At 40.9% G+C, this 25,138-nt stretch overlaps 1 protein-coding gene across 9 annotated transcripts in view; it reads left to right on the top strand.

The window, feature by feature from the left end:
- The window catches only part of LOC121860080 (rap guanine nucleotide exchange factor 4-like), a 91,827-nt gene that overhangs the window by 59,011 nt on the left and 7,678 nt on the right, over positions 1-25,138 (top strand). For 5 of the 9 annotated variants that reach the window (XR_006087810.1, XM_042357094.1, XM_042357092.1 and 2 more), the window contains 16 exons: positions 936-1,807; positions 5,878-6,106; positions 10,346-10,541; positions 10,861-11,006; positions 12,254-12,398; positions 12,671-12,847; positions 13,482-13,694; positions 14,125-14,269; positions 16,737-17,031; positions 18,693-18,839; positions 19,117-19,217; positions 19,748-19,873; positions 22,147-22,325; positions 22,558-22,662; positions 23,387-23,511; positions 23,939-24,058. Coding sequence is in view for 8 of the 9 variants with exons in the window: in XM_042357094.1 (XP_042213028.1) it covers positions 936-1,807; positions 5,878-6,106; positions 10,346-10,541; positions 10,861-11,006; positions 12,254-12,398; positions 12,671-12,847; positions 13,482-13,694; positions 14,125-14,269; positions 16,737-17,031; positions 18,693-18,839; positions 19,117-19,217; positions 19,748-19,873; positions 22,147-22,325; positions 22,558-22,662; positions 23,387-23,511; positions 23,939-24,058 (3,321 nt within the window). In the remaining variant the exon portion in view is untranslated. The remainder of the gene's footprint in view (positions 1-935; positions 1,808-5,877; positions 6,107-10,345; positions 10,542-10,860; positions 11,007-12,253; positions 12,399-12,670; positions 12,848-13,481; positions 13,695-14,124; positions 14,270-16,736; positions 17,032-18,692; positions 18,840-19,116; positions 19,218-19,747; positions 19,874-22,146; positions 22,326-22,557; positions 22,663-23,386; positions 23,512-23,938; positions 24,059-25,138) is intronic. The other 4 variants (XM_042357093.1, XM_042357098.1, XM_042357100.1 and 1 more) reach the window with 2 other exon arrangements.

Genomic DNA, 25,138 nt, shown 5'->3' with positions numbered 1-25,138 from the left:
CAGTAAGTTGTTTAACTCTGTGGTGTGTCTTGCAGGATAAAGAAACACTTATATCAGGCGTCTCTGTAACACTGTGTAACAACTCGTGTATGTATGTAACTGTGAATTATTGTGTTGATATTAGAATAATTATCAGATAAATGGTGAAATTATATCTTAAAGCATTATTATTAATTGAAGATAATTTTTGTTTATTCATATGACTTTTCTAATATTATACGTTAAAATAGTGAAGAACAGGTATTGTGGTAGCTGTACCTGAAGATTAAGGACTTTTAATTGGGACTTAAAGGTGATGCTCAGTTACCTCTGTACTACTGTGACAAATGTACCATTTACTTACGATTCATCACTGCTCTTCTATCAGTCAAAACAAATCACCATTCACTTAAGTCTGATTCTAGTGGGAACAAACCATTGTACAAGCCGAGCAAAACTCGGTCCTATTCATTAACTCTTCAGGTATATTTTGTTTTAGTTTATCACAAGTCGGATAATACTCGTAAACAAAGAAATACTTGTCATTGTTGTTTAAGATTCATTTACCTGCAATTATCAGTACAAATCTGTATATTTTTTCCTCACATAATAAATATTAATCATCATAACAAAATCAAGTAAACAAACTCTTTATAAAACAGAATAAAAAAAATGAATAGAAAATGAATCATAATCTCCCGGATGTAACACCTGAGAAAGATTTAAATATTTTGACTATTGACTTTGACTACAGTTACACCTTTACTGTTTGTTAACCACTCGTCATGTTATGTTATACAAGGTGTTCCACTCATGGCTATCAGTCTTATGTTTTAGTCCTGACACCAAACTTGTGCACGTGTTGCCCCATGGAGGATTTACCTACTTGGGTTTGACTGTCGTAATCGTGACTATCATTTCTGTGAGATCATTCTAGTGGTGCGTGACTCCCACAGCAGCCTCTGGATCAGTCATGGAGGAGGGACGGGCACTGTGGCGTCGGGTGGGCTCACGACGTCGACGCTCTGCCACCCCCAGAGAACTCCCACGAGAACCCACCTCCAGGGCAGACGAGGGACGTCGTGGCTCCGCTGTTTCACCCACCAGAGCCGCGTCCTCATCCCCTGTGAGAGCACCCGGGGGACACCAGCAAAGAAGTAGCTCTATATCAGTGCCCAGAGCCTCTAGTACCCTCCCTCGGGGCTTTAACGTTACTCGAGGGGCGTCCATAGAACACAGTGGTGCGTCACACAAGGGAAGCAACTCGTACATCGGGCCATCTACAAGCGATAGTCACAATAGGAACAAGAGCGAATCTCCTTCGCGAGAATCTTCGTCAAGGGGCTCCACACCCAGGGGCACACCCACCAAGTCGTCACCCGTACAAGGGACTCCTACAAGAGACGGACCCCGGCGACCCAGTCTGACAAGGGCCGCCAGTTTCGACAGCCCCTCCGTCAGTCCACGACGCTCTAGCTTACGTAGCGCGGTACTCCGTCTACGGTGTGAGTCTCAAGACACAGCCGAGGAAGAAGACGAGGAGGAAGTAGAAAACGTCCCAGTGGTGAACTACAGAAGACAAGAGAGGGACGAGGAAGATGACGATGAGGATGAAGACGATGAGGAGGATGAGGATGAGGAAGACGAAGACGAGGAAGAAGATATGAGTGAGAGTAAGGAACCAGGAGGTGTGATGAATGGCAACGGGGGAGTGAAGGGACGAACGAAGGGGCGTCGGAGGGGTGGAAGGAGGGACCGCACCAAGGTGGAACAGCAGCGCTCTCAGGAACTGGACTCCCCGAGCAACGCCGCTGTACCCATAGTGGAGGTGAGTCAATCTTATACAGTCACTGTGTGTTGCTCAAGGCACACAACTCACCCTACACTGAGTCTTTCTACCTGTTATTTCTACTACACCAAACTACTACTACAACATATACTGCTAAGGTTGTCGACTCACTACGACTACTTTTACTACTACTACAACATGTACTGCTAAGGTTGTCGACTCACAACGACTACTTTTACTACTACTACAACATGTACTGCTAAGGTTGTCGACTCACTACGACTACTTTTACTACTACTACAACATGTACTGCTAAGGTTGTCGACTCACAACGACTACTTTTACTACTACTACAACATGTACTGCTAAGGTTGTCGACTCACTACGACTACTTTTACTACTACTACAACATGTACTGCTAAGGTTGTCGACTCACTACGACTACTTCTACTACTAATACGACGACTATTTCTAAATGCACTGCTATGAACACTACTACAACTTGTTTTCTTTTTTTTTAACGTGGCCTCCAGCCTCCCCTAACAGCCGCACCTTCGCCACCATTTTATTACCCTAAAATTAAATCTCGTAATACATAAGTAGTTATCCTAGCTGTGTTGAGTTAGTTGAGCCGCAGATCTATACTACTACATTTCACTCCCTAGCTGTCTCCTGATCGCGACCTCATTTATATAAGTGTAAATAAATAAATGATAGCCTGGGTCAGCTTTATCCCTCTGTTTAAAAGTTATTCTAACATTCACGAAATTCATGAAATGTATAAAACAAAATTTACAGTCATGACATTCAGTAGGATGAATAGACTCCTTTTTTTCTGACCTGGTGTGTGTGTGTGTGTGTGTGTGTGTGTGTGTGTGTGTGTGTGTGTGTGTGTGTGTGTGTGTGTGACGTTATGTGTCTATGTGTGACCTGTGGTGTAATAGTCATATACAAACAACATGGACAGTTCGATCTGGGCAGGTGAAACTATGGCCAAGTTTCTTTACGCCATTTGCCTCTGTCTACCCAGCAGTAATTGGGGGCCTGGATGTTAATCGATTTGCGGATCGTATTCCGGGATCATGGTTAGCCAGTGCAGTTGGCGAGTTGTCCGGTCTTCTCGGACGATACCTTGACACAGGGTCATGCAGCTCGTTAACTCAGGGTGTGGGTGTTGTGTTGGCGACAGCTTCTACACCTTAAACAAACACATGCCTAGGTGGCCCTTGGGCCGGCCATCCTCGTTACACGAGGGACAACCATTATTATTATTATATGCGTGAGTAACAGTGACCTCTTCCGTGTATGAGTAACAGAGTAATGACCACGTCCTTATGATGTGTGTGAGATGGACGACACTTACCAACAACTGCACTACTATTACGTAAAGTACTGCTACGTACACACCTTTACCATGACAGTGCACCTTTACCACGCCCCCAGTCTGGCAGAACAGGTATACAAAGAGTTACATATGACTTTCATTTATTTATTGTTGTGTGTGTGTGAGAGAGGGAGGGAGAGGTTGTGTATGTGTGTGGAAGGGAGGGAGAGATGGTGTGTGCGTGTGTGAGAGGGAGGGAGAGGTTGTGTGTGTGTGTGGAAGGGAGGGAGAGATGGTGTGTGCGTGTGTGAGAGGGAGGGAGATGGTGTGTGCGTGTGTGAGAGGGAGGGAGAGGTTGTGTGTGTGTGTGTGAGAGGGAGGGAGAGGGTGTGTATGTGTGAAAGGGAGGGAGAGATGGTGTGTGTGTGTGAGTGAGTGAGAGAGGCAGAGATGGCATGCGTAGGTTATAAATGCCTTTGTGTGTATTTTCATATCACTCATATGTAAAGATCATGGGGTGGCATCATACAATATTATAGAGATATTTTCTATAATTTGTGAAAATCATCAGGAAGTATTTCGAAAATCCACGAATAACGAGACCAAAAAAAAGTAAAATTGAATGATGTGCGAGAGAAAGAAGATGAAGGCGAAGTATTACAATAGTTACCCATAAAATTAACAAAGAAAACGGTAAATAAAAATTGAAAAAATTATTGAGAAACTAAAATACATGACATTTATACCAGACAAATTAAAATTTTTAGTTCTTGATAAAAATATTTAAATTTGTAAATAATATCCCTATAAAATACAAATAGATTGGTCCCAGGTTTAAAATTATTGACATTAATATTTACACTGAAGGAACGAAGGATTTAACTTGGCGTATTTACCACTTGAAACATACGACTTAAAACACCTATTCGAACTCAGAGATAAACATTTCACTTAGAGATATTTGACGAATTATCAGAGACAATAAAGTAACAAAATTAAAAATATTGAAAGACGAAAACATAACTAAATTATTTCACCAATTTTGTATTAACCACAATTCTACTAAACAAACGAAGATTAAATGATTGCCTTAGTGACGAAACGAACCCTAGTTCTCGAGTCACTCATGAGATTCAACCTATATTGACGTTAGTACATGGAAAACACCGCAAGGGAGTAGCTAGATTCTCTCTCTCTTTCCACAATAACTTCTAGCATTGACGATCATGAGTGAATTAACCAAGATAGAACGAAATTATCCAGTGTTCAATGTTCCAAATGGTGATGAGAGGATGTTATGCTTCCTACACCTCCCTCAACACCGATCTAAGAGGTAAATCTAATGAACTCACGTCAGGGTTCTGGAAAAATATGTTGATCATTTTGAGGATGTGAGTTGAATATTTTGGTTGATGAAAGTTATAGTTTTCTGAATGTCATTTAGCGGCTGTTTACTATTTATTTAAAGAACTGAATCAATCCCACGTCACTCAGTCATGTGAATCACCCCAAGTCTCCTTCACTCAGGAGGTGGGGCGGGGCGGGCCATGTTGTTTACAGTCTCTCGTAATTGAAGACCCACTCTTAAGCCTTTGAAGTGTGGTCGGTGGAGCCCTCTGTTGGCCCTATGTATGTATGAGGTGTAATGGTCAGCATCCTCGCCTCGCAAGCGAACGGACCCGAGTGCGATCCTCGGGCAGGGTGAAACTATGGCCAAGTTTCTTTACGCCATTTGCCTCTGTCTACCCAGCAGTAATTGGGAACCTGGATGTTAATCGATTTGCGGATCGTGTTCCGGGGTAATGGTTAGCCAGTGCAGTTGGCGAGTTGTCCGGTCTTCTCGGACTATTCCTTGACACTGGGTCATGCAACTCGTTAACTTAGGGTGTGGTTGTTGTGTTGGCGACAGCTTCTACACCTTAACAAATTAACGCCTGGGTGGCCCTTGGGCCGGCCATCCTCGTTACACGAGGGGCAACAAGAAAACAAGAGATAGCAACCATTATGTATGTACTGTATGTATGTACAGGTGACGTAGGTGGCATAAGTTTGTCACCTAATACTCTGTCTGGTAGTGGGCGTAACAATGAACAGATCCTAATTATTACGAACCAATACAATGTCTGGATTTGAATGACGTCATGGGGATTTGATACAGTAGGTGTGACGTCATTGAGGATAGTTCGGTGGCTTATTAAACACAATCCTTCGTTGGTGACCAAAAACCTGTCCTCTGTGAACAATAGTCTCCAATTTCTTTTTCAAACTTTAATTTCTTCTTTATTTTGTTATTTATTCAAGAACGTAAACAAACTTAGATAATAAAAAATCAAAATAGAACGATGTTTTTTAAAAGAGTAACGAATCTCTATGAAACATTGGAACACTATATGGTACAGCTAATCAGGAATGTAAACACAAACTTTAATATTACCAAGTCATCCCCAACGCCTCTTACATACGGGTTATAATTAAACCTTCAAAACCCTCCAATCCCTTACCTGCCTCGTCTATTCAGTCAGGAGTGGCTAATGCCCAGCCAACCTTACCTCTCTTGTGCCATCCAGCTAATTATTCCTCCATCTTGATATTAATAAAGGTTTGAGGAAATCCTGAAAAAATGTAAATGTTTGCTGAGATCTAGAGAGAGAGAGAGAGAGAGAGAGAGAGAGAGAGAGAGAGAGAGAGAGAGAGAGAGTTTATCTACAGACGATTTAAGTGTTACCTCATAGTCGACTCCCACAGCCAGTAACTTAATATTTTCACATCTTTCCTCCTCACACAGGCTCCCAGCACCCGTATCTGCGAGGCGGCGTGGGTGTTAAGGACCCTCTTGTTGGCACGGGCTCCTCACCTGCTGCGTGATCGTCGACACCGAGGATGTCCCCAGCCCAGGTGTGGTGTGGGCACGGAGATGACAGAGTGGTTGCTGTCTCTCACCTCCACCGTACACTCCAGGTCACAAGCAGCGGGCATGTGGCAGTCACTGTTAGAGGAGGGCGCCATCTACCACGGTCAGTGTATATAGCGGGTTGTTTGAGGCTATGGACGACTTGATGGGTTAAGTGAGGAAACTTAGTGTTGAGATGATAAACGCACTCAAACGCTCCCTCTCACACACACCTCCTCACATGTACCACTTTAGAGAGAGAGAGAGAGAGAGAGAGAGAGAGAGAGAGAGAGAGTTCCACGTCACCCTCGCCCTCCCTCGTGTTTTTATCTCCGTTTTTCCAATAATATCCCACAACCACTGGACAATATTATGAAACAGAATCCAATAAAACAGTTTTGTTCCTCTCATCACCTCACACACGGCTGTTAACACGTGTTTAATTGACGCAGGAGACCTATTGCTTGATCCCCTGTTGTCGAGGCGTTGCGTTTGGTACCACCTGTGTCACTGACCTCCCCTGACCTTCCTTGACCTCATCTTATCTCCCATGTGTTCCCCTGACCCTTGTTTTCCCTCCCCTGACCTCATTCGTTTAGGTCTCCCCCACCCCCTCCACACGGGCCTCCTTCAGGTGACCTTGTAAGCTCTCCAACGCTCAGTGTCCCCTTTCTCCCTCCCTCTTCCACCCCTTTCCTTCATCCCTTCACCACCCTACTACCCCCTCCACCACTCGTCCACACCAACACGCCTCTCCAACATAATTACTCCCTACAGAAATTACCACTTAACCTCATTACTTAACTGAGATGAGGTTACCATGTTATGTTATATCTGATTAATAATAGCTCAGGTGGGAGGTTGGGTGACTGTTAACCATGGTGTGTCCTTAAACTGAGATGATGGACACACACATGTACACACGAACGCACACATACATAAACTAACCTACATATACAACGTTGATCGATATGACGTGTGTGTGTGTGTGTGTGTGTGTGTGTTTGACTCACCCTCACTCATAATCAAGGTCTCTAAATATGACACGCATTTCCCCACCTAACTCACTCAACTGCACACACACACACACACACACACACACACACACACACACACACACACACACACCAAGATATACAGACTAAAAAAATCACTCAAAGTTTGACCTTGACTTATGTGGTAAAATATTTATATGTTATTTATATTGTGTTGTGTATTATGGTCCTTATTTTTCATTGTTTAGTATCGAATTATCCGTACGTTTGTTTGTCTTGGTCGTATTTTTTGTTTATAGCCGTATTTTTTTTGTTTAGAGCCGTATTTTTTTTTTAGAGCCGTATTTTTGGTTATAGTCGTATTTTTTGGGTTATAGCCGTATTTTTGTTTATAGTCGTATTTTTGTTTATAGCCGTATTTTTTGTTTATAGTCTGGCTGGCTGTGATTGGTGGTTTGGGAGTGACGTCAGAGCCCCTATGGGTAGAGATGGACTCACAGTGCAGGGCGTTATAAACCCAACCACTTTTTTAATTCTAGGTTAGGTTAGGCTAGGTAAGGCAAGGTTAGGTTAGGTTAGGCTAGGCTAGGCAAGGCAAGGAAAAGCTAGGCTAGGTTAGGTTAGGTTAGGTTAGGTTAGGTTAGGTTAGGCAAGGCAAGGCTAGTTTAGGTTAGCCCACGTAAGGTGACAGTGGAACATATTTGCTCTTTTAAAGTGATAGATTGAGGGACCTTTTTGACCTTCGTGTCTCTTCTGCTGCCTTAAATCTCTCTCTCTCTCTCTCTCTCTCTCTAAACCTGTAACTGTGTTTTATATGTAATTCCCCCTTGAACCCCTTGACGTCCTTGCTGTGGTGAAGTCAATGCTAGAGATGAGGTCCTTTTTCCCCCTTAAACCCCTCAAAGGAAGACCTGCCACACCCCTTAGCCCTCTCAGCCATCCCTATCACCTCTCTCAACCCCCCTTATCCCTCTCAGCCACCTCTATCCCTCTCAGCCACCTCTATCCCTCTCAGCCACCTCTATCCTTCTCAGCCACCTCTATCCCTCTCAGCCACCTCTATCCCTCTCAGCCACCTCTATCCTTCTCAGCCACCCCAATCATCTCTCTCAGCCCCTCAGCACCTGTGGTTCATCTGGGGGTCTCTGTCAGCACATGTGGTTCATCTGGGGGTCTGTCAGCACCTGTGGTTCATCTGGGGTCTCTGTCAGCACCTGTGGTTCATCCTTGGATCATTTTCTTCAACAGTGAGTCGCGTGCGTGTAATTATGAACACCTGTGGGTCGCTTACGTCACTAGGAAAAAGTTTCGTGTATGCAGCATCGTTATCAACAGCTGTGTGACACCTGTTAATGCATTAAATCCCTTGTGGATATATATAAAGAGAGAGAGAGAGAGAGAGAGAGAGAGAGAGAGAGAGAGAGAGAGAGAGAGAGAGAGACTGGGTACTTTCCTTCGACCATAATATCACCTCAACTTGTGGATTCGAACCTTGAATTAAACATGTACGTGTGTGTGTGTACGTGCTCGCCGGCCGTCTCTACAGCCACGGTATTTAAGACGTGTATACGGGCCCTCATGAGTCCCAATTATCCTGTTGTCGAGATTAGTAATTCCCTCTCCCTCCTCCTCCTCCTGTTATTAGCAGCCACTCGCCCTATATGTGAGTTACCGAGTTAACTTAAATGATGGTCGTTATGTTGTTGTATATGTCACCTGCAACGTGATTGGCCCACACATCCAACCAATCAGATTCTCTCAACATATACAGTACTCACTCTTAAGTTTGACAGTTTAACCCTCCAGCAGATGGAATAAAACGCCACTCTCTATCAGTTAAGTCAGTAAGGAAAGATGGCCTGTGTCGCCTTTGTAGTTTATCACGTAAAGTCCTGTAGTCCAATTATATGTGATGGGTCAGATTTTTTTCTACGTTGGCATGACGAGTGGGGTAGGGGAGTGGGAGGGGGAGAGGGATGGGGAAACGGAGGAGATGTGGGTGGGAGGGGTGGGGTAGGGGAGAGGAGGAGGAGGAGGCGGTGGGCAGGGGAAGGACAGGGTAGGGAAGGAGGACATGGAGGGAGAGGGAAGAGAAGGATGGGGAGAAAATAGGTAAGGGAAGGAAAGGGTGAGGAGAGGAGGAGTGGGGGAGAGGAGGAGGGGGGAAGAGAAAGTATAGGGAGAGAGGAGGAAAGAATGGAGGGAGAGAGGGGAGAGGTATTGTTACAGGATCAAGGTCCGTTTCTCAACTTAGTTTCTCGAGAAATTGGTGAGTAGAATCCGTGTTATGATGAAAGTATTTAAGTCAATATGAGAACCAACAGACCTGACCATCTGACCCGACCTGGGACCTGACCTGACCCGACCGACTGACCTGACCTGACCTGACAAACTCAAATACAACCACAAATCTCAAAACGAAAAAAAAAAAAAATCTCCAAGACTCCCAGATCCTGAAAATATATCCTAGATCAGAATCCTACACCAATGATCAAGATGAATGCGAGGATCTGGTAAACTTTTGAGGCGGACTCTTGGTGGTCTGGGGGATCTCCGTGAGCTTGACAAGGGGTCCTGAAGATCTCTGGGGGTACTATAGCACCTTGGTTGTGTTTCATTGTCAGTGCTCCTTGTCACATTGAGGAGATTATCTAGCCACCCATGGGAGGAGAGAGTGAGAAAAGTGGGATAGATGAGAGGGGGGAGGGGGGAAAGGGCTAGTTAAAGGGAATAGGGAGGGAGAATAAGGTGGCAAAAGGGGTAGAAGTGGGTAAGGGATTATGGGGTAGGGAAGGGTCTGGTGGTTAAGGGGTAAAGGGTTTATTATTGTGGATGAGGGAGGGGAACAGGGTTGGTTTAGAGGGAAATGGGTATTGATGTGGGTCAGGGGGTGGGAAATGGGTATTGATGTGGGTCAGGGGGTGGGAAATGGGTGTGGGTATTGATGTGGGTCAAAGGGTAATGGGTATAGATGTGGGTCAGTGGGTAATGGGTATTGATGTGGGTCAGTGGGGAAATGGGTATTGATGTGGGTCAGGGGTGAAAATTGATATGGGTCATTGATGTGGTGTCAAAATGGTATGATGGGTCAGGGAAATACATGGGTATTGATGTGGGGTAAATGGGTATTGATGTGGGTCAGGGGTGGGAAATGGGTAAATGTGGGTCAGGGGGTGGGAAATGGGTATTGATGTGGGTCAGGGGGTGGGAAATGGGTATAGAAATGTGGGTCAGTCAGTCAGGTCAGTCAGGGTTTTATGGGTTAATGGGTAAGGCAGTATGTAAATTAATCTCTCTGACTCATTTCTCAGGGTTACATTTCCTCTCTCATTTTTCCTAACCTAACCATGATCCTTCTTCTACCACAGTGACGGGGGAGCAGCCATTTAGGGACAAGTACCTATTTTATCGATTCCTGGAGGACTCAGCTGCAGCCCCTGGAGTACCCCCCATCACGCCATCCCCAGCTGAGAGACGGGATGCTGAGGATAGACTGACACCCATCCTCGCCTTCCTCCAACAGCGAGCACCAGACTCCATGCTCAGAATGATTCTCAGAAAGCCGTGAGTAGTATTTCTTCCTTTACAGTGGAATAATATGAAGGTTGTCTCTCATGTGAGTAAATTTTCCTTCCATCGTCTCCATGGATAAGTAAACTACGAGGAATTTTTATAATTTTTGGTTCATTGGTGGATTAAAATAATTATTGTGTGTTATGAGAGGATTTAATTCTCTCTCTCTCTCTCTCTCTCTCTCTCGCATGAAGTTTATGCATCCCAGCTAATTCACCTTATGATCAAATACTCAATTGGTGACCCATCAGGATAGTGAGAATTTCTATCCGTCATACCTAACCTAACCTACCGTAACCTACCCCTACAGGAGCCACGAGCGGACCATCGAGGACCAGGAACTCATCTACGAGGAGCTTCTCCACCTAAAGGCGCTCTCCCATCTCTCCAACTCCGTCAAGAGGGAACTGGCCTCCATCATCAAGTTCGAGTCCCACTCCAGGGAAGGCACCATATGTGAGTCTTAACTTGTGTATGTGTTTTTGGAGGGGTGATTGAGAGAGAGATGAGAGGGGGCATGCGTGTGGTACAGTCGTGAACAGAAGTCCTGTCGCCCCTTGTGCTGTTCCGCGAACCAAGAGATTCAGACTCATGAATCTGAAGCATTTATGGGCAGAATAATGCACCAGTGTCTACTGCTTCGGGTTCATGAGTCTGAATCTCTTGGTTCGCGGAACAGCACAAGGGGCGACAGGACTTCTGTTCACGACTGTACATGCATGAGTTAGTGAGTGGACGTGCGTGTGTGCTTGCATTAGTGAGTGAGTGTATGCATGCATAAGTGTGTGTGTGAGTGTGTGTATGAGTGTGTGCATCATGAAGCTAACAATAATAATGAGGGGGTCGAGAATCACACCTGCCTAGCTCTCTTGCACAGGCCAGAGTGACAGTTGTGTTGGGAACTGCTTCAATACTTCCTCTTCTGAGAACTGTTTGAAATGATTCCCCACAATAGGTGCAATCGGTTGCTTATTCCCTTACAGTGCCTAAACGTGTAGTGAAGATATTGATATATGTCAAGGGGTCTCTTGTTCAATATAGCGGTGAGGTTATTTTTCTTTCCTTCTTTCCTTTCCATTCTTCTCATCTTTCCATTCTTCTCATCTTTCCATTCTTCTCATCTTTCCATTCTTCTCATCTTTCCATCCTTCTCATCTTTCTTTCCTTTTCTCTTTCTCATATTTCTGTTCTCCTTTGTTTCCTATTTTATTTTTCTCCTCTTCTTCTTATTTTCCTCCTTTCCTTCCCCATCTGCCCTCCTTCCTTCCCCATCTGCCATTACTCCCCGACACGAACACCAACAAACCGAACACTTTATCTCACCTTGTCCGAATACATGTGACTAAACTTCGACCCATTGTATGTCGCTAAATGTTGCTGATTGTGGAAACCGGATCTGATTCCCTCTGATCCTCCTCTCTAGGGGATACAGCCACACAACAGCTCTGGCGTGTGGTTACTTTAGGTCCCTGCGTGTATGAGTTCCTATTGTGTGTTTGTGTTTGGATGTATGGACGAGTCTTTGTGTTTGTGCCTGTTTTTTCTCGTGTGTGTGTGTGTGTGTAATGCATTTGGCCTTACCCCTGCCCTCATTCCCTTCTCTGCCCCCATTCCCTTCCCTGCCCCCATTCCCTGCCCCCATCCCCTCTCCTGCCCCCTTCTTCATTTAACCCATCGACTAACAGTGCCTCCTCCCTCTTCAGTGTTCCAGCAAGGCTCCGAGGGCAAGTCATGGTACATCATTCTTCGTGGGTCCGTCAATGTAGCTATCCACGGCAAAGGGGTCGTCAACACCTTACAAGAGGGAGACGATTTTGGCAAGTTAGCCCTCGTGAATGATGCTCCCAGGTAGGTGTTCATGTGTGTTCCTTATTCTTCGATTTTAATCATCATAAATCATCATCACCATTGCCACCACCACCACCTACACTACCACTATTACCACCACTGCCATTACCACTACAATTACCACCACCTCCAATGTTACTACTTTTACCACCACCACCACCACCACCACCATCACTATCTCCTCCTCCTCTCCCTCTTTCACCCCTCCTCCCTCACCACCAGCATCTCAGCCCTGACTCGAGACTTCCCACCTTCCATTCCCTCATCCACAGGGCAGCTACCATTATTCTACATGAGGACAACTGCCATTTCCTGCGTGTGGACAAGGGTGACTTTAACCGCATCATGAGAGACGTCGAGGCCAACACGGTTAGACTCAAGGAACACGGTCAGGATGTCCTCGTACTTGAGAAGATCTCCTCCAACGCTCACTCACACTCACACTACAAGTAGGTCATCCTCGAAGGTCTTGTGCATTGAGTTAAGAGAGGTAAACTAGTTTATGAGAAGGTTGTGCCTTGGGAAGTAAACTTTGGTCAGTAATTAGTATTCATGAAGATGGTATATGTGTGAATTGAGAAGAAAAAAAATAGACTTGTGACTTGACTTTTGAAATTTGCATACCCGGAATTTTTTTTTATTTACCTTCTCTAACATTTGTTATAGAAATTTGTTTGTCTTGATTTTTTATGGGAAAAGATTAATAAACACCTAAAACAAGTAAATTTATTATATGTATCAACTCAGAGATCACTTGTGTCTGAATGGTGTCTGTGGTGGCAACCCATTAAGTGACGGCATATCCCTGTTACCTCACTTCACTTGTCATGTAAAGTCATAACTCCTGTCACCTCGTATCTATAGCCTCTTAGCTTACTGGTTCCTTTGAAATGTTGACAACTTGACACCAACTAACCAGAAGCAGGTTGGCGCTTAATTTAGTGATAAATTACCTGCTCCTGACATAAGTCTCGTTGAAGGACCTCCCTGGTTTAACTTGTACGGTGAGGTGGAGTCACACAACACCTTACAATTTTTCCCGCCTCCTTCAGGTAACAATTAACGCCTCCCTCACACCCACAGGTACACAGTGATGGCAGGGACACCGCAGAAAATGTTGGAACACCTGCTGGAGACGCGGCTGGACGGTCGTCGAGGCAGCACAGGTGTGGAGGTGGCTGAGCTCCCCCTCAGACGGTGCGACATGGCCACCACCGACCTCTTCCTCGACGACTTCTTCATCACCCACATCGTGTTCATGCCTTACCCACACCTCACCCAGGAGCTCTTAAGACAATATCCTTTTATTTGTTTTGTACAGCTTCTGTGTTGGGCCACCTTAGGTGTTGGGTCAGATGTCAGCACTTGAGGTCATTCTAGGTTGTTCAGATTAAAATCGTTGACAAAATAAAAATATATTCAAATGTCAGTTACATTAGATTAATTAACATGTACAAGAATTTCAGCAGGTTTTTTCAGATTCTAGTTTTTCACGCTGAGTAAAACAAAATATTTCTTTATAAACAAAAATTAATTCCTAGAACAGCGGAAATAATGTTAAAACATATTCAGTAAGAGAGAGAGAGAGAATGATCAACACACACACACACACATACACACACACACACACACACACATACACACACACACCACACACACATACACATAGTGAACAACAACACAATATAAGTAAGTGTGAGTATTTCCTCCTTAACTTAGTCCCCACTTATCGTATAGACAGTCAAGGTAACAGCCAAGATGAGGAGTTCATTGTGGCGTGTAAGAGGCGAGTCATCCACTTTGTCCACCGCTGGGTCATGACCATCAAGAGACCGGTCTTCTGTAATGCTGCCGCCACACAGTTCCTGCAGGTAGGTGCCCCTTACTCAGTCCACCTTCTGTCGTACTTATTCTCCTCGTGGGTGTTCCTTGCTTCTTCCTTCTCCTGGTTGGTGTTCCTTGTTTCTTCCCTCCTTCCTCCTGCTGTTGGTGTCCATGATGGCTAGTTAACTCTCACTACCATCTTGCTTTGCAGTTGAGGAAGTGAAGGAGGTTCTTTGCAGTACTGGTCACACTGCCTCCTTGTGTACTGAAGGTTTAATAGACAGTGTAAAGTCAACTACTAAAATATGTTCACCTCTCCCCTCTGAACCACAAACCCTGAGGCTCAAACTCATGAACCTGAAGCATTAGACTGATACATTATTCTGTCCGTAAATGCTTTGGATTCTTGAGTCTGGTTCTTAAGGTTTGTGGTTTAGGGGGAGAGGTGAACAGATTTTAGTTGTTGTACATAACTGCAGCCACTCTTTCCCAAACCAGTTTATAAGATATGCTTTAATTTTTTCCCCATTTTTTAGTTTCTAGTTCATGCCGCTGTAGTGGATACTCTCACGTTAACCCCACACCACTCTGATCGTAGTTCCACCTCACCTATGATTGGTATCAGAAATATGTTTAAAAAAAGAATAAAGAAAACATCAGTAAAGAGAAAATAAATATTGTATATTCTTTTTTCATATATTGTACAGTTTACCATTAGAGTTCTTGATGAGATTTTCAATCCATTTGATTGTTTTTTACATTTTTCATTATTTTTTTTTCTCTGCATTTTATTAACTCATTTTCATCAAGTGTCAGGGATGTTTACTCTATTAACACAGCTCTAGTGATATGTTATTGTTGTTTAAAGAGTTACTGCTATGTTTCCCAGTCCCTTTACCTCATGCTGAGACACATACCATCACCATCATCCTACCTACCTCATTATTCTGAGGTCATGTTGCCCCCTGGCGGTAGGATTTAGAAACATTGGTTTGTTTTCATTGTTTTATGTTTTATTTCTTATTTTAATTTTTTTTGTATTTTCTGAGTTGATCATTGTATTTGGATGATTCACAATAATGCCTCAGAATGTTAGGTTAAGAATTATACATTTATTCCGTAGTATATTGTGTTATATTTTCACTTATGGTGGAGTTTCTGCCTTTTGCTGTTCATTTTTATTTAATTTAACCCATTTTGAGAGTGGCATTGTTTTAAAACCCTGTGTTACAAGTTCATTTTATTAATTTACGTATGCAGAAATGGATACTGTATCGTATGTGTTAGGGGCAGTGTGGATACAGCATACAACAGACTAAGCCTTTTGTTCTGGTATACAAGGAGGCTCTCTACAGCTGGGTGGACTAGGAGTACCCTGGGTGCAAACAGATGACCTGAAGCAAAAAGAGGCAAAGGGTTTATTAACTCGGCCACCGCAATCATTTGTCATTTATAAAGGTCCCGTATTTCTTGACAACATCTGAACATCAGGTCTCAACATCACCCAATTCCATTTTCAAACAGGATTGTTGTATTCCCTGTAATAGTGTTCATCTGTGGCCTTCAAAATGTAAAATCATTATAACTTTACCTCTGACCTTTAGTTTATTTCCGTTTTCTTTCACCAAATAATATTCCTGTTACATTATCTCCCATACTTTGGTTCCAAATACAAATATCCTCCATGTATAAACACTGGTGTAATGTAGAAGGATTTTTAATAATTTTGATTTAAATGTATTCCTTTATGCCATTGTCTGAATGCAGAAGCAAAACAAAAAAAAAATACATAAAAAAAACTGTACCAGGATAAGTAATTAAGTCGCCACAGCTGTGTTAACTGAACTGTAAATGTAAGGGTTTGACTCTTAAATCTGTTAATGCTAATTTCACTTTTTAACTTTTAACCTTCAACAATATTTAAGTCTCTATAATAAACCTATCTCTCCATATTATGTTTTTATTTGTATGTTTAGCCATTGTTAGAGAGAGAGAGCACGTACTGATCACTATTAGAACAGCCCAGTACAAACCATTCTAAAAATTATCAACAACTTGTAGTCAACCAGTGTGTGTGTTCACTTCCAGCCACTCTTACCTTTTTGCACTGTTACTACGTTGAAATGCCCTGTAGTATGACCTTCTCCCCACCTAGTTATTATATATATTTGCATTACTTATGTTACTTGTATATTATTTGTCAATCAAGTGATCCGTTCCCCAATTATGTAACTTTATATTTTCATCCTTCTGGCTGTCATGGTCTTTAAATAAACCATTAATTATTTGTATTAATTATTATTATTATTATTATCACACACACACACACACACACACACACACACACACACACACACACACACACACACACACACACACACACACACACACACACACACACACACACACACACATACATTATGTCTTCCTTTTCTCATTCCTCTATTCAAATACAACTCACATGCTAACCTCTTCCACTACTTTATTTAATACCCCCCCTCCTTCCTCCTTCAGACGCTGCAGGAGGAGGTAGCCAAGGATGTGGAGGTCTATGGGGTGGCCCTGCGAGATGAAGCCACCCTGATGCTGAGCGTGGCTGAAGCCTTAGAGCGTCACGAGAGAGATTGTTCCAGCTCGGGGGTCAGTAAGTGGAAGCTTCCGACTAGCGGACGACCCATCAGTCTCTTCGGGGTGCCATCGACAGACGACACATTGGATCCGCACAGGGGAATGCGAGCGCAGGACGACAGTAAGGGCAGCGGCATGACCCCCGACGTTTCTCTGTCTCACCCCTTGATGTGCTCTTCCGGTAACGTATTGCTCTGCCTTGGTCACGTCTCTTAGCCCTCTTGAGATCCTTGGATGTGGAGGGCGACCTGCTGAGAGCCAAGTCGTTCATTTCTACCGAGTTGGTATTCTTAAGAGTCATCATTCCGGTAGAAATCTTCCTTACTTTTTGCAGCTTGTTTCCCCATTACCTGCTCCAAGGGACTAAGAGTGTAATACATTATATCTTTGCTCGTGTTATTCTCTTCTATTGATAGCTATTGTTAAGTAGTCTCGATGGTATGTAGTATAGACTTGCCTTATAATCTGCCTGCTAGTGAACCTTATTATGTTATACCTGCCACAACTCCTCCTACAATTGTCTTAAAGAGTAAAGTTTATTTGCAAGTATAGCTGTTGATGTTTATGTTGCACTGTACAGAGCACGTCAATGTTGCATTATCTGTACCCTCAAAGCCTTCCATGAGTTGTAGCCCCACAGTCTGATATGATCCTGCTGTTGTGCATCTGTTTCCTCTTTTAGTTTATTTCCTATATAATGTAGAGAGTTATAATACCCAAATTGCCATATCTATATACGCTACAGCATCACAAGTGTAGAGGAACCTTGAACCTAAATTTATTAACACGAATTCCAAATAAGTTAGAAATATTGCGTGTTTAATGTTTTCAGTATTTAGACCAGTGCTTACTGTAATCAAGTTTAATCTCCTTAATGAACTGTCACTCAGAGGATTGTAAAGTAAAGGCCTTACATAACCAGCATACAATATACCTTGGTGTATATATCTGGTTTTTACAGTATATAAAACGGGTCATATATACTACTGTATTTTCTATTATGTTTTACTAAATTATAAGTTTATTCTCTGTGCAATGTTCATTCATGAAATATATTAATGTACTAATATTTTTTACTATGAGATATTTTTCAATGTAATGTCCATTTATAAATTAATATCATGAAACAAATGTAATATTTCTATGCCTCGTCGACCTTACTTCTCTCCAATTTTAAACTAATGACCCGGTGAAACTGATGACGTCAGAGCCCTTGAACCAGACTCCCTTCCCTCTCTTAAACTCATATTGTATTTGGCTGCCACATCAATAACAAAACCTTCATTAACTCCACACAAACACTAAATCTAAGTTTACTACTTCCAACTTGCTCATGTTTACAGCGCCAATATTACTCTTTTTAAACTATGACAACTAATCTCCATAAATGTCAACAATAACTTGAGAATAAATAAAAGTGTTTCATACTTTGACACTTGCAATTCATCCATGTTACTTTTATGGATTTTTTGTGTTATTTTAATACCATTGTTGCTGAAATTCTTTTGTAATTTGGTTTTGTAGAAGACTTAACTTTCCAAGGAGGATAAGGCTGTGTTTGGCTTATGTATTGTTCTTTGGTACTTCTATATTACCAATACCACTTTGTGTCTCCATTTGTTTATCTTCTTGACCTTTCTGTCTCATTATCTTGTCTTTCCCATCTCACTTCTTTTTCCATCATCATTTTTCAGAGCAATTTCCTATTTTATTCCCATTTCTATCTTCCATTTTCTATGAGTGTCTCTTTCCTTTATTTTACTTTAATTATCATACTCACTATTATCTTCATATATTATTATCCTTTTATCATCCATTGCTAATTTCTCCCTTCTTTTGCAGTTATCTTTCGTGTGTACTGTGCCGACCATACCTACTGCACTCTCAGGTTCTCTCTGCAGACTACTAGTGATGTTATTAAGAGGTCAGCTGCCGATAAGTTGGGTCTTCGTCAGGAGAACTTACTGCTGGTGGAGTTAAAGTCTACAGGTGTGTTATTGATAATCTTTGCCTGCTGGAGCTAAAACTTACAGGTGTGTTAGTGATAATCTGGAGCTAAAAATTACAGGTGTGTTAGTGATAATTCCTGCCTGCTGGAGCTCAAGCCTACAGGTGTCTACAGGTGGAGCTCAGTTCTACAGTCATGGAATTTTTATCCATTTGTTTGCTGTATTTACATCATACTGTAGTAATGTTAATATTGATACCACTAACACTGATTCCCTTGCCATTAACCCTGCTCTCCCTGTGACTTGTACCCCTGTAGGTGAAGTGGTACCTCTACGGGAGAAAGAGGTCTGCCCTCCTACAGGTCTCACCCTCAATGGCAGACTCTTCATCTCGAACAAGGACCACCTCGACGCCCTGGTATGCCTTCCCTCCACTTTTCTTGTTATTATTTACTTCTTTTTCTTGATTTTTCTCTCTTTGTTTATGTCCAATCTACCATTATTTGATACTTGTGGGGTTAGGGGACATTATTCTTCAGCCAAGTAACAAAGTGAAGGATTAGGTTTGAATATTTGTACAGGTAATTGATTTGTAGTACTGTATCCACAATCTCTTATAGTTACTCCCTAATCTTTATGCATTTTCTCTTGTATTTTTTTTATTAAGTAATTATTATACATTTATTGATAAACCCAAATAAATGTACATTATATCATGATATCTATGTTGGAGGGGAAAAGTCTGTTCTTTGGTTTAGTCCATCTTTACTCTTGGTGTTATTTATAGGAATTCAGTGATTTTTTAATACTGATTTTAATACTCTGGGTGCAGTAGTGTGTAGACTAACTTGCAGCTTAGTGGATAATCAACTCATTATTGTACCTACCCCTCTCCACTACCCTCTCTACTCTTCTACTACCCCTCTACCCATTCACTATGTCCCTCAGATGCCCCTCCCAGAACAGGAAGGTCCGTCAGAGGGCAGCATCAACCAACTCGAGATGTACAGTACCCGGGAACTGGCCTACCACATCACCCTTCACGACTGGGATCTCTTTAGCGCCATCCACGAGGTAAAGGGACCACAAAATTTAGCTTGTGTTGGAGAATTTTATACCATTTATAACCCAACTAAACCAAAGCCAGCATAAACTACCCCAACCTAACCAAAAATTAACCCTAAAGTATCCTAATCTAATCTAACCAAACATAACACTTCCAAATTACATACACTCTCTCTCCTCACCACGCACACACTACCTCACCACACAAACATATTCCTTCACCACACACACTCCCTCACCATGCACATATAGTTGCCAACAGTACATAATAGAGAGCCAGTACATGCCCACAGTACCAACAGCACCAAACAGAGACATGACTTGACCTCCCAAGTAGCTAACAGGCCAATCAGTGGTGAAGAGGATAAAATATAACCAAGTACACTAAAATAAAATAATTGCAATTTCTTAAAATCCAGAGGCGGATCCATGAGGTCCTGGGTGTCCAGACATGCCCTTTTTATTAGAATATCCCAATGCTTTTCTTTAATGCAGTATTGTACTCAGCAAAACAAATCTTAATCAAATAAAAGTGGTATAGCTCATAACCATAATATATAAAGGGGTCACCCATAAAGAGGTTCCATTTTCTTTAATCGCAATTAAGAAAACGGATGTAAATAAACAGCCCATGGAAGAGGGTAAAGCCTGGTTTAAATAACTATGAATGAATTTAAAAGTCAAAATTAAATGACTTTGAATGAGTTTAAAGGTGCTGTCGTAGTATTAAAGAAGCCAAGTGAGTATCACGTTCATTAAATGGCTAACAATAACAATAAATAATAACAATCTAGGGAATTTGCGCGGGATAAAGGTAACTAAAGTAAATTAAGAGAGATCTTAAAATTGTCTGAACTATTGATTGCAAAGATAAAGTAGTAGTAGTAGTAGTAGTAGTAGTACTAATAATAATAATAATAATAATAATAATAATAATAATAATAACTATGCATAGAATAATTATCATGTAGTTAATTCAGGACAGTTATGTTAAATAAATTAACCTTAACTATAGAAATTTTAATAGCAAATATTTCACATAATGTAACTTAATTAAATAGTAAATATTTGCAAAATTAATTTCACATTCCAGATTATCAGTAAAAAATGAGAAAAATAAATGGATTTCAGAATTTTTAGGAAGCCTAGTACAGTATATTGGTCGAGTTAGGTTAGGTTAGGTTAGGTTAGGTTAGGTTAGGTTAGGTTTTGATAGATTAGATCAGGTTTGGTAAGGTTAAATAAGAATAAGGAAGGTTTGGTTATAATAAATTAGACAATTATGTGGAGAATGATCATCTGTTTTTGAATGAAAATGGGTGTAAAATTAGCATACAAAATTGTGTCTAAAGCACTCTAATAATTACTGAACCACTAATGGTCACGCCCTTTATACTGTAATTACTAAACCCCTTGATGGTCATGGTACATTGTTTACATCTGCCACATCACAGCTGATTAAGTGACTGTAAGATGTTATTTTAACTCGCCTATATATTGAAAACTAATCATTTGGCCAAGAAAATGATCAGAAGTGAAAGTAATCAGCTTAGAAAACTGTGTCTAAAAACACTCTCCATACTTACTGAACTGCTGATGATGACCAGTCCTATATTAGCTGTAATTTAAGTTAGATTTGGTTAGATTAGGTTAGATTAATATTTGGTTAGGTTGTGTAAGGTTCCACTCCTATTTCACAAGTGGTGTTTTGTTATTCCATTATATCCATTTTTAGGCAAAGTAAAAACACTGTTCTCGTACACATATACATTTTATTAGCTAGACAACATATAGACTTAATTTATGTCTTGATTATATTTGTAAAATAACAGTATTAAATGGAGGTAGAATGTTAGCCTAGTTGTAATGATGAAACTTTGATCCTCACCACACACACACACACACACACACACACACACACACACACATACACACATACACACACACACCTTCACAGCAACAGTTCCCACAGCTAATTTTCTCACTGTTGTCAAAAGCTAATCATGTTTTTTTATAGAAATGAGCTTTACTGAATACTAAAATATTCAACTGGTATTTCTTATCTTGAGTGTCTAAAAAAAAGTTAACCCATTCTATATTTTGCATGAGTGAGAGTGAGTGTGTGAGCATGTATGTAAATATTAAGGTGTTCATTTATTCTTTTATCTATATATTTAAAAATAACTTTGTAAATATCAATCCATAAAACAAGGCTTACCTGTCTCACCTGTCTTTAAGCAATTAATTAAAGGTCAATTAATCTAACGTTTGACCCTCGACAGTATGAGTTCCTGTATCAGGTGTTCGGACGTGACCACTTCGGGCAGGTCATGTGTAACCTGGATGTATTCTTACGCCGGTTCAATGAGATACAGTACTGGGTGGTGACGGAGATCTGTCTTGCTAATGCACTGTCTAAACGTACCCAACTACTCAGGAAGTTCATCAAATTGGCAGCTTAGTAAGTAGATTATAATATAATTTGTCGTATATAACACATTTTTTTTTTACAACATACCAAGACTTAAATAAAATTATTTTGTGTAGAATTGTATGTTCAAAGGATGTTTTCTTCTATGTACATTTAGAGTGTTATTATTTCCACACTATTCAGTACACAATAAGCTAACCCTCATGCACACACACACACACACACACCATTATGCACAAACTAATATTCTCTCCTCTTGTAGCTGTAAGGAACACCAAAATCTGAACGCTTTCTTCGCCATCGTCATCGGCTTGAGCAATGTTGCAATCTCACGCCTCACACAGACCTGGGAGCGACTGTCATCAAGGTGAGTTTACTTTTATAGTATTATTGGCAGTGGTAATGTGTGTTTATGGGTAACTGTATAGACGATGGCAGTGATATTGATGTTTGTAAATACTGTACTGCTATACTACCATAAGGGAGGATATTTTTAAGAGAAGATAACAGAGTAATTAAAGACTCGGTTTTAGTCGTTTGTCATGGCCTCCAGGTGTAAGATATTCTGTAAACCAAAATGCTAATTATGTATTACTCTTAAGTCTCTTGATCAAGGTAACTCTCCTTACCTGTAAAGTAAATCATAGTTCTACAGCCACACAATTACAGGTATAGGAATACTTATTGTGGGGATCTGGGAAAAAGTATATGAATTCTATATTTGAGCCCAAGTTAATCTATTTTTTTCACCAGATTTTATTATGGAGTAAATATTATATGAGTAACCTTACCATCACTTTACACTCTGTCACCAAAAGTCATGAAGGAGTCTTGAAGTCATCCTGTATGTCATTCATTTGAAATTTATAGCCATTTCAAAGGTTATACACTATCTTGACTATTTCAATATTATTCATCTATGTCACATCAGATATTTAAACCTAAATTAGTACTGGAAACTGTATTAACAATTGTTATTTTGTCCTTTGGTAATTCATCCTCACGGCTTCTTCTTCTTCTTCCTCTTATTCCTCTTCTTCCTCCTCAATTACTACTTCAAGAGAGGTATTAACATATCTCCCCGCCCTCAGGTTTCGTAAGATGTACACAGAGTTTGAGATGTTGATTGACCCATCGAAGAACCATCGCGCGTACAGAATCTACGTGGCCAAACTCCTCCCACCTATCCTGCCTTTCACACCACTCCTGATGAAGGGTAACATGTCTTCTATCATGGTTATCTTATCTTCAGCTTGTATTGTATTTTATTTTTGTTTTAATTTTGCCTTATTTTATTTATTTCTATTGGTGGAGGTGTTGGAGAATCATGTGTAAACTTATTGATGGGGGAGTTAGAGGGGTACGTACAGTGTATATGTATTGGGGAAGGGGGTTGTGCATATGCTAGGAGATGGACTAAAGGGGGATTTTTTTTCTTTCCAGTCCATGTCATTCTTAACATTTTTAACACTAAACTCTAGAAGAACATATCAAACATCATATACCATAAAATGCTCTTATATCATATTATTATTGTCTACTTTGTCTTAATATTTTATAAGCTAAAGAAACTATATCATTATTTTACTTTTTCTTATTGTAGCTGGTCAGGTGTTGGTTGTAACTCCTCCACTCTCCCCCAGATATGACTTTTACACATGAAGGAAACCGCACCCTAATGGAAGGTTTGGTCAACTTTGAGAAGATGCACATGTTGGCACAGACACTGAGGACTATTCGGTACTGTCGTTCCCGGCCACTAGGTGAGTCCTACTCTGTACACATCACTAGACTACACTTAATACATTACTTGCCCACAAAACTGACCTCACTTGGTAACAACATTTGCTACCTTTTCTGATTAAATTTTTGCACATGTGTAAGATTTCTTGAGTTTTTCATTGTGGTTCCTGGCCACTTAATGAGTCATAGTACAGTACTTGTTACAGTATTTACCTGCTGAACCAATCTCACCTGGTAACAACCTTTGACTACTTGTTCCAACTCCTTACTTAGTTCTTTATAGCGATGAGGGATTTCTCGTGTGTTTTATTTTAAGTTGGGTTTGATGGGACCCACTTTCAGTTTTAAGATGACAAACCTACCTAGACAAGTTGCAGTGTTCATTTTGAAATTCATCGGACCCTTCCATAAAGATACCGGGTACTTGTTTTTATTGTGTGTACCTAAACAATTTGTATTTTGGTTTTGGAAACAGCATGACATGATTTAATATTAGTGAATTGAAGATAATCAGTTTAATAAATACCTGTATGCAGTTTGATCAAGTCACTTAAGAGTAAATCAATTTTATGATGTACAGTATTTCAGTTGATTAATATATCAGTTGAAACATTGAATAAAACTGACATTTAGTGATTCAATTAACTACACTTAGAATTTCCAGTAGTTAAATTTAGTACCAAAATAATTCTAACTTCTTGCTTTACTAAGCTTCAATAGTCAATCAGTAATTAACTATAATGTATAGGAAAGTCTAATTCACATATACGTTCTACCTCATATATATTTTAAGCTGAAATGATAACAACTTGCTGAATAAGAGAAGATGTTTGTTAGACACAGGTGTTCAGGTGACTTAAACTAACCAACAGTACACCAGATTAACACACAATAAACTCCCTCCACTATTATGACTGAACATGACCGGTCAAGTAATAATGTCACCGTAGCATCCCTACTTTATTGTGCCCTCCTTATAGTCAGGGAATTGATTTGAGGAATAAGAAACACTTAATGTATTTTATGGCATATAAGACATGAGGCCATATGAGACACAGGGAGTATTTAGGAAAAAACTTTTGTGTGTGCATTATTTTCCT

The sequence above is a fragment of the Homarus americanus genome, unplaced genomic scaffold (assembly GCF_018991925.1).
Source record: "Homarus americanus isolate GMGI-L3 unplaced genomic scaffold, GMGI_Hamer_2.0 scaffold57463, whole genome shotgun sequence".
In the NCBI taxonomy this organism is placed as follows: Eukaryota; Metazoa; Arthropoda; class Malacostraca; order Decapoda; family Nephropidae; genus Homarus; species Homarus americanus.
The sequence above is the reverse complement of the archived record's forward strand: the minus strand, read 5'-3'. Positions and strand labels throughout refer to the sequence as shown.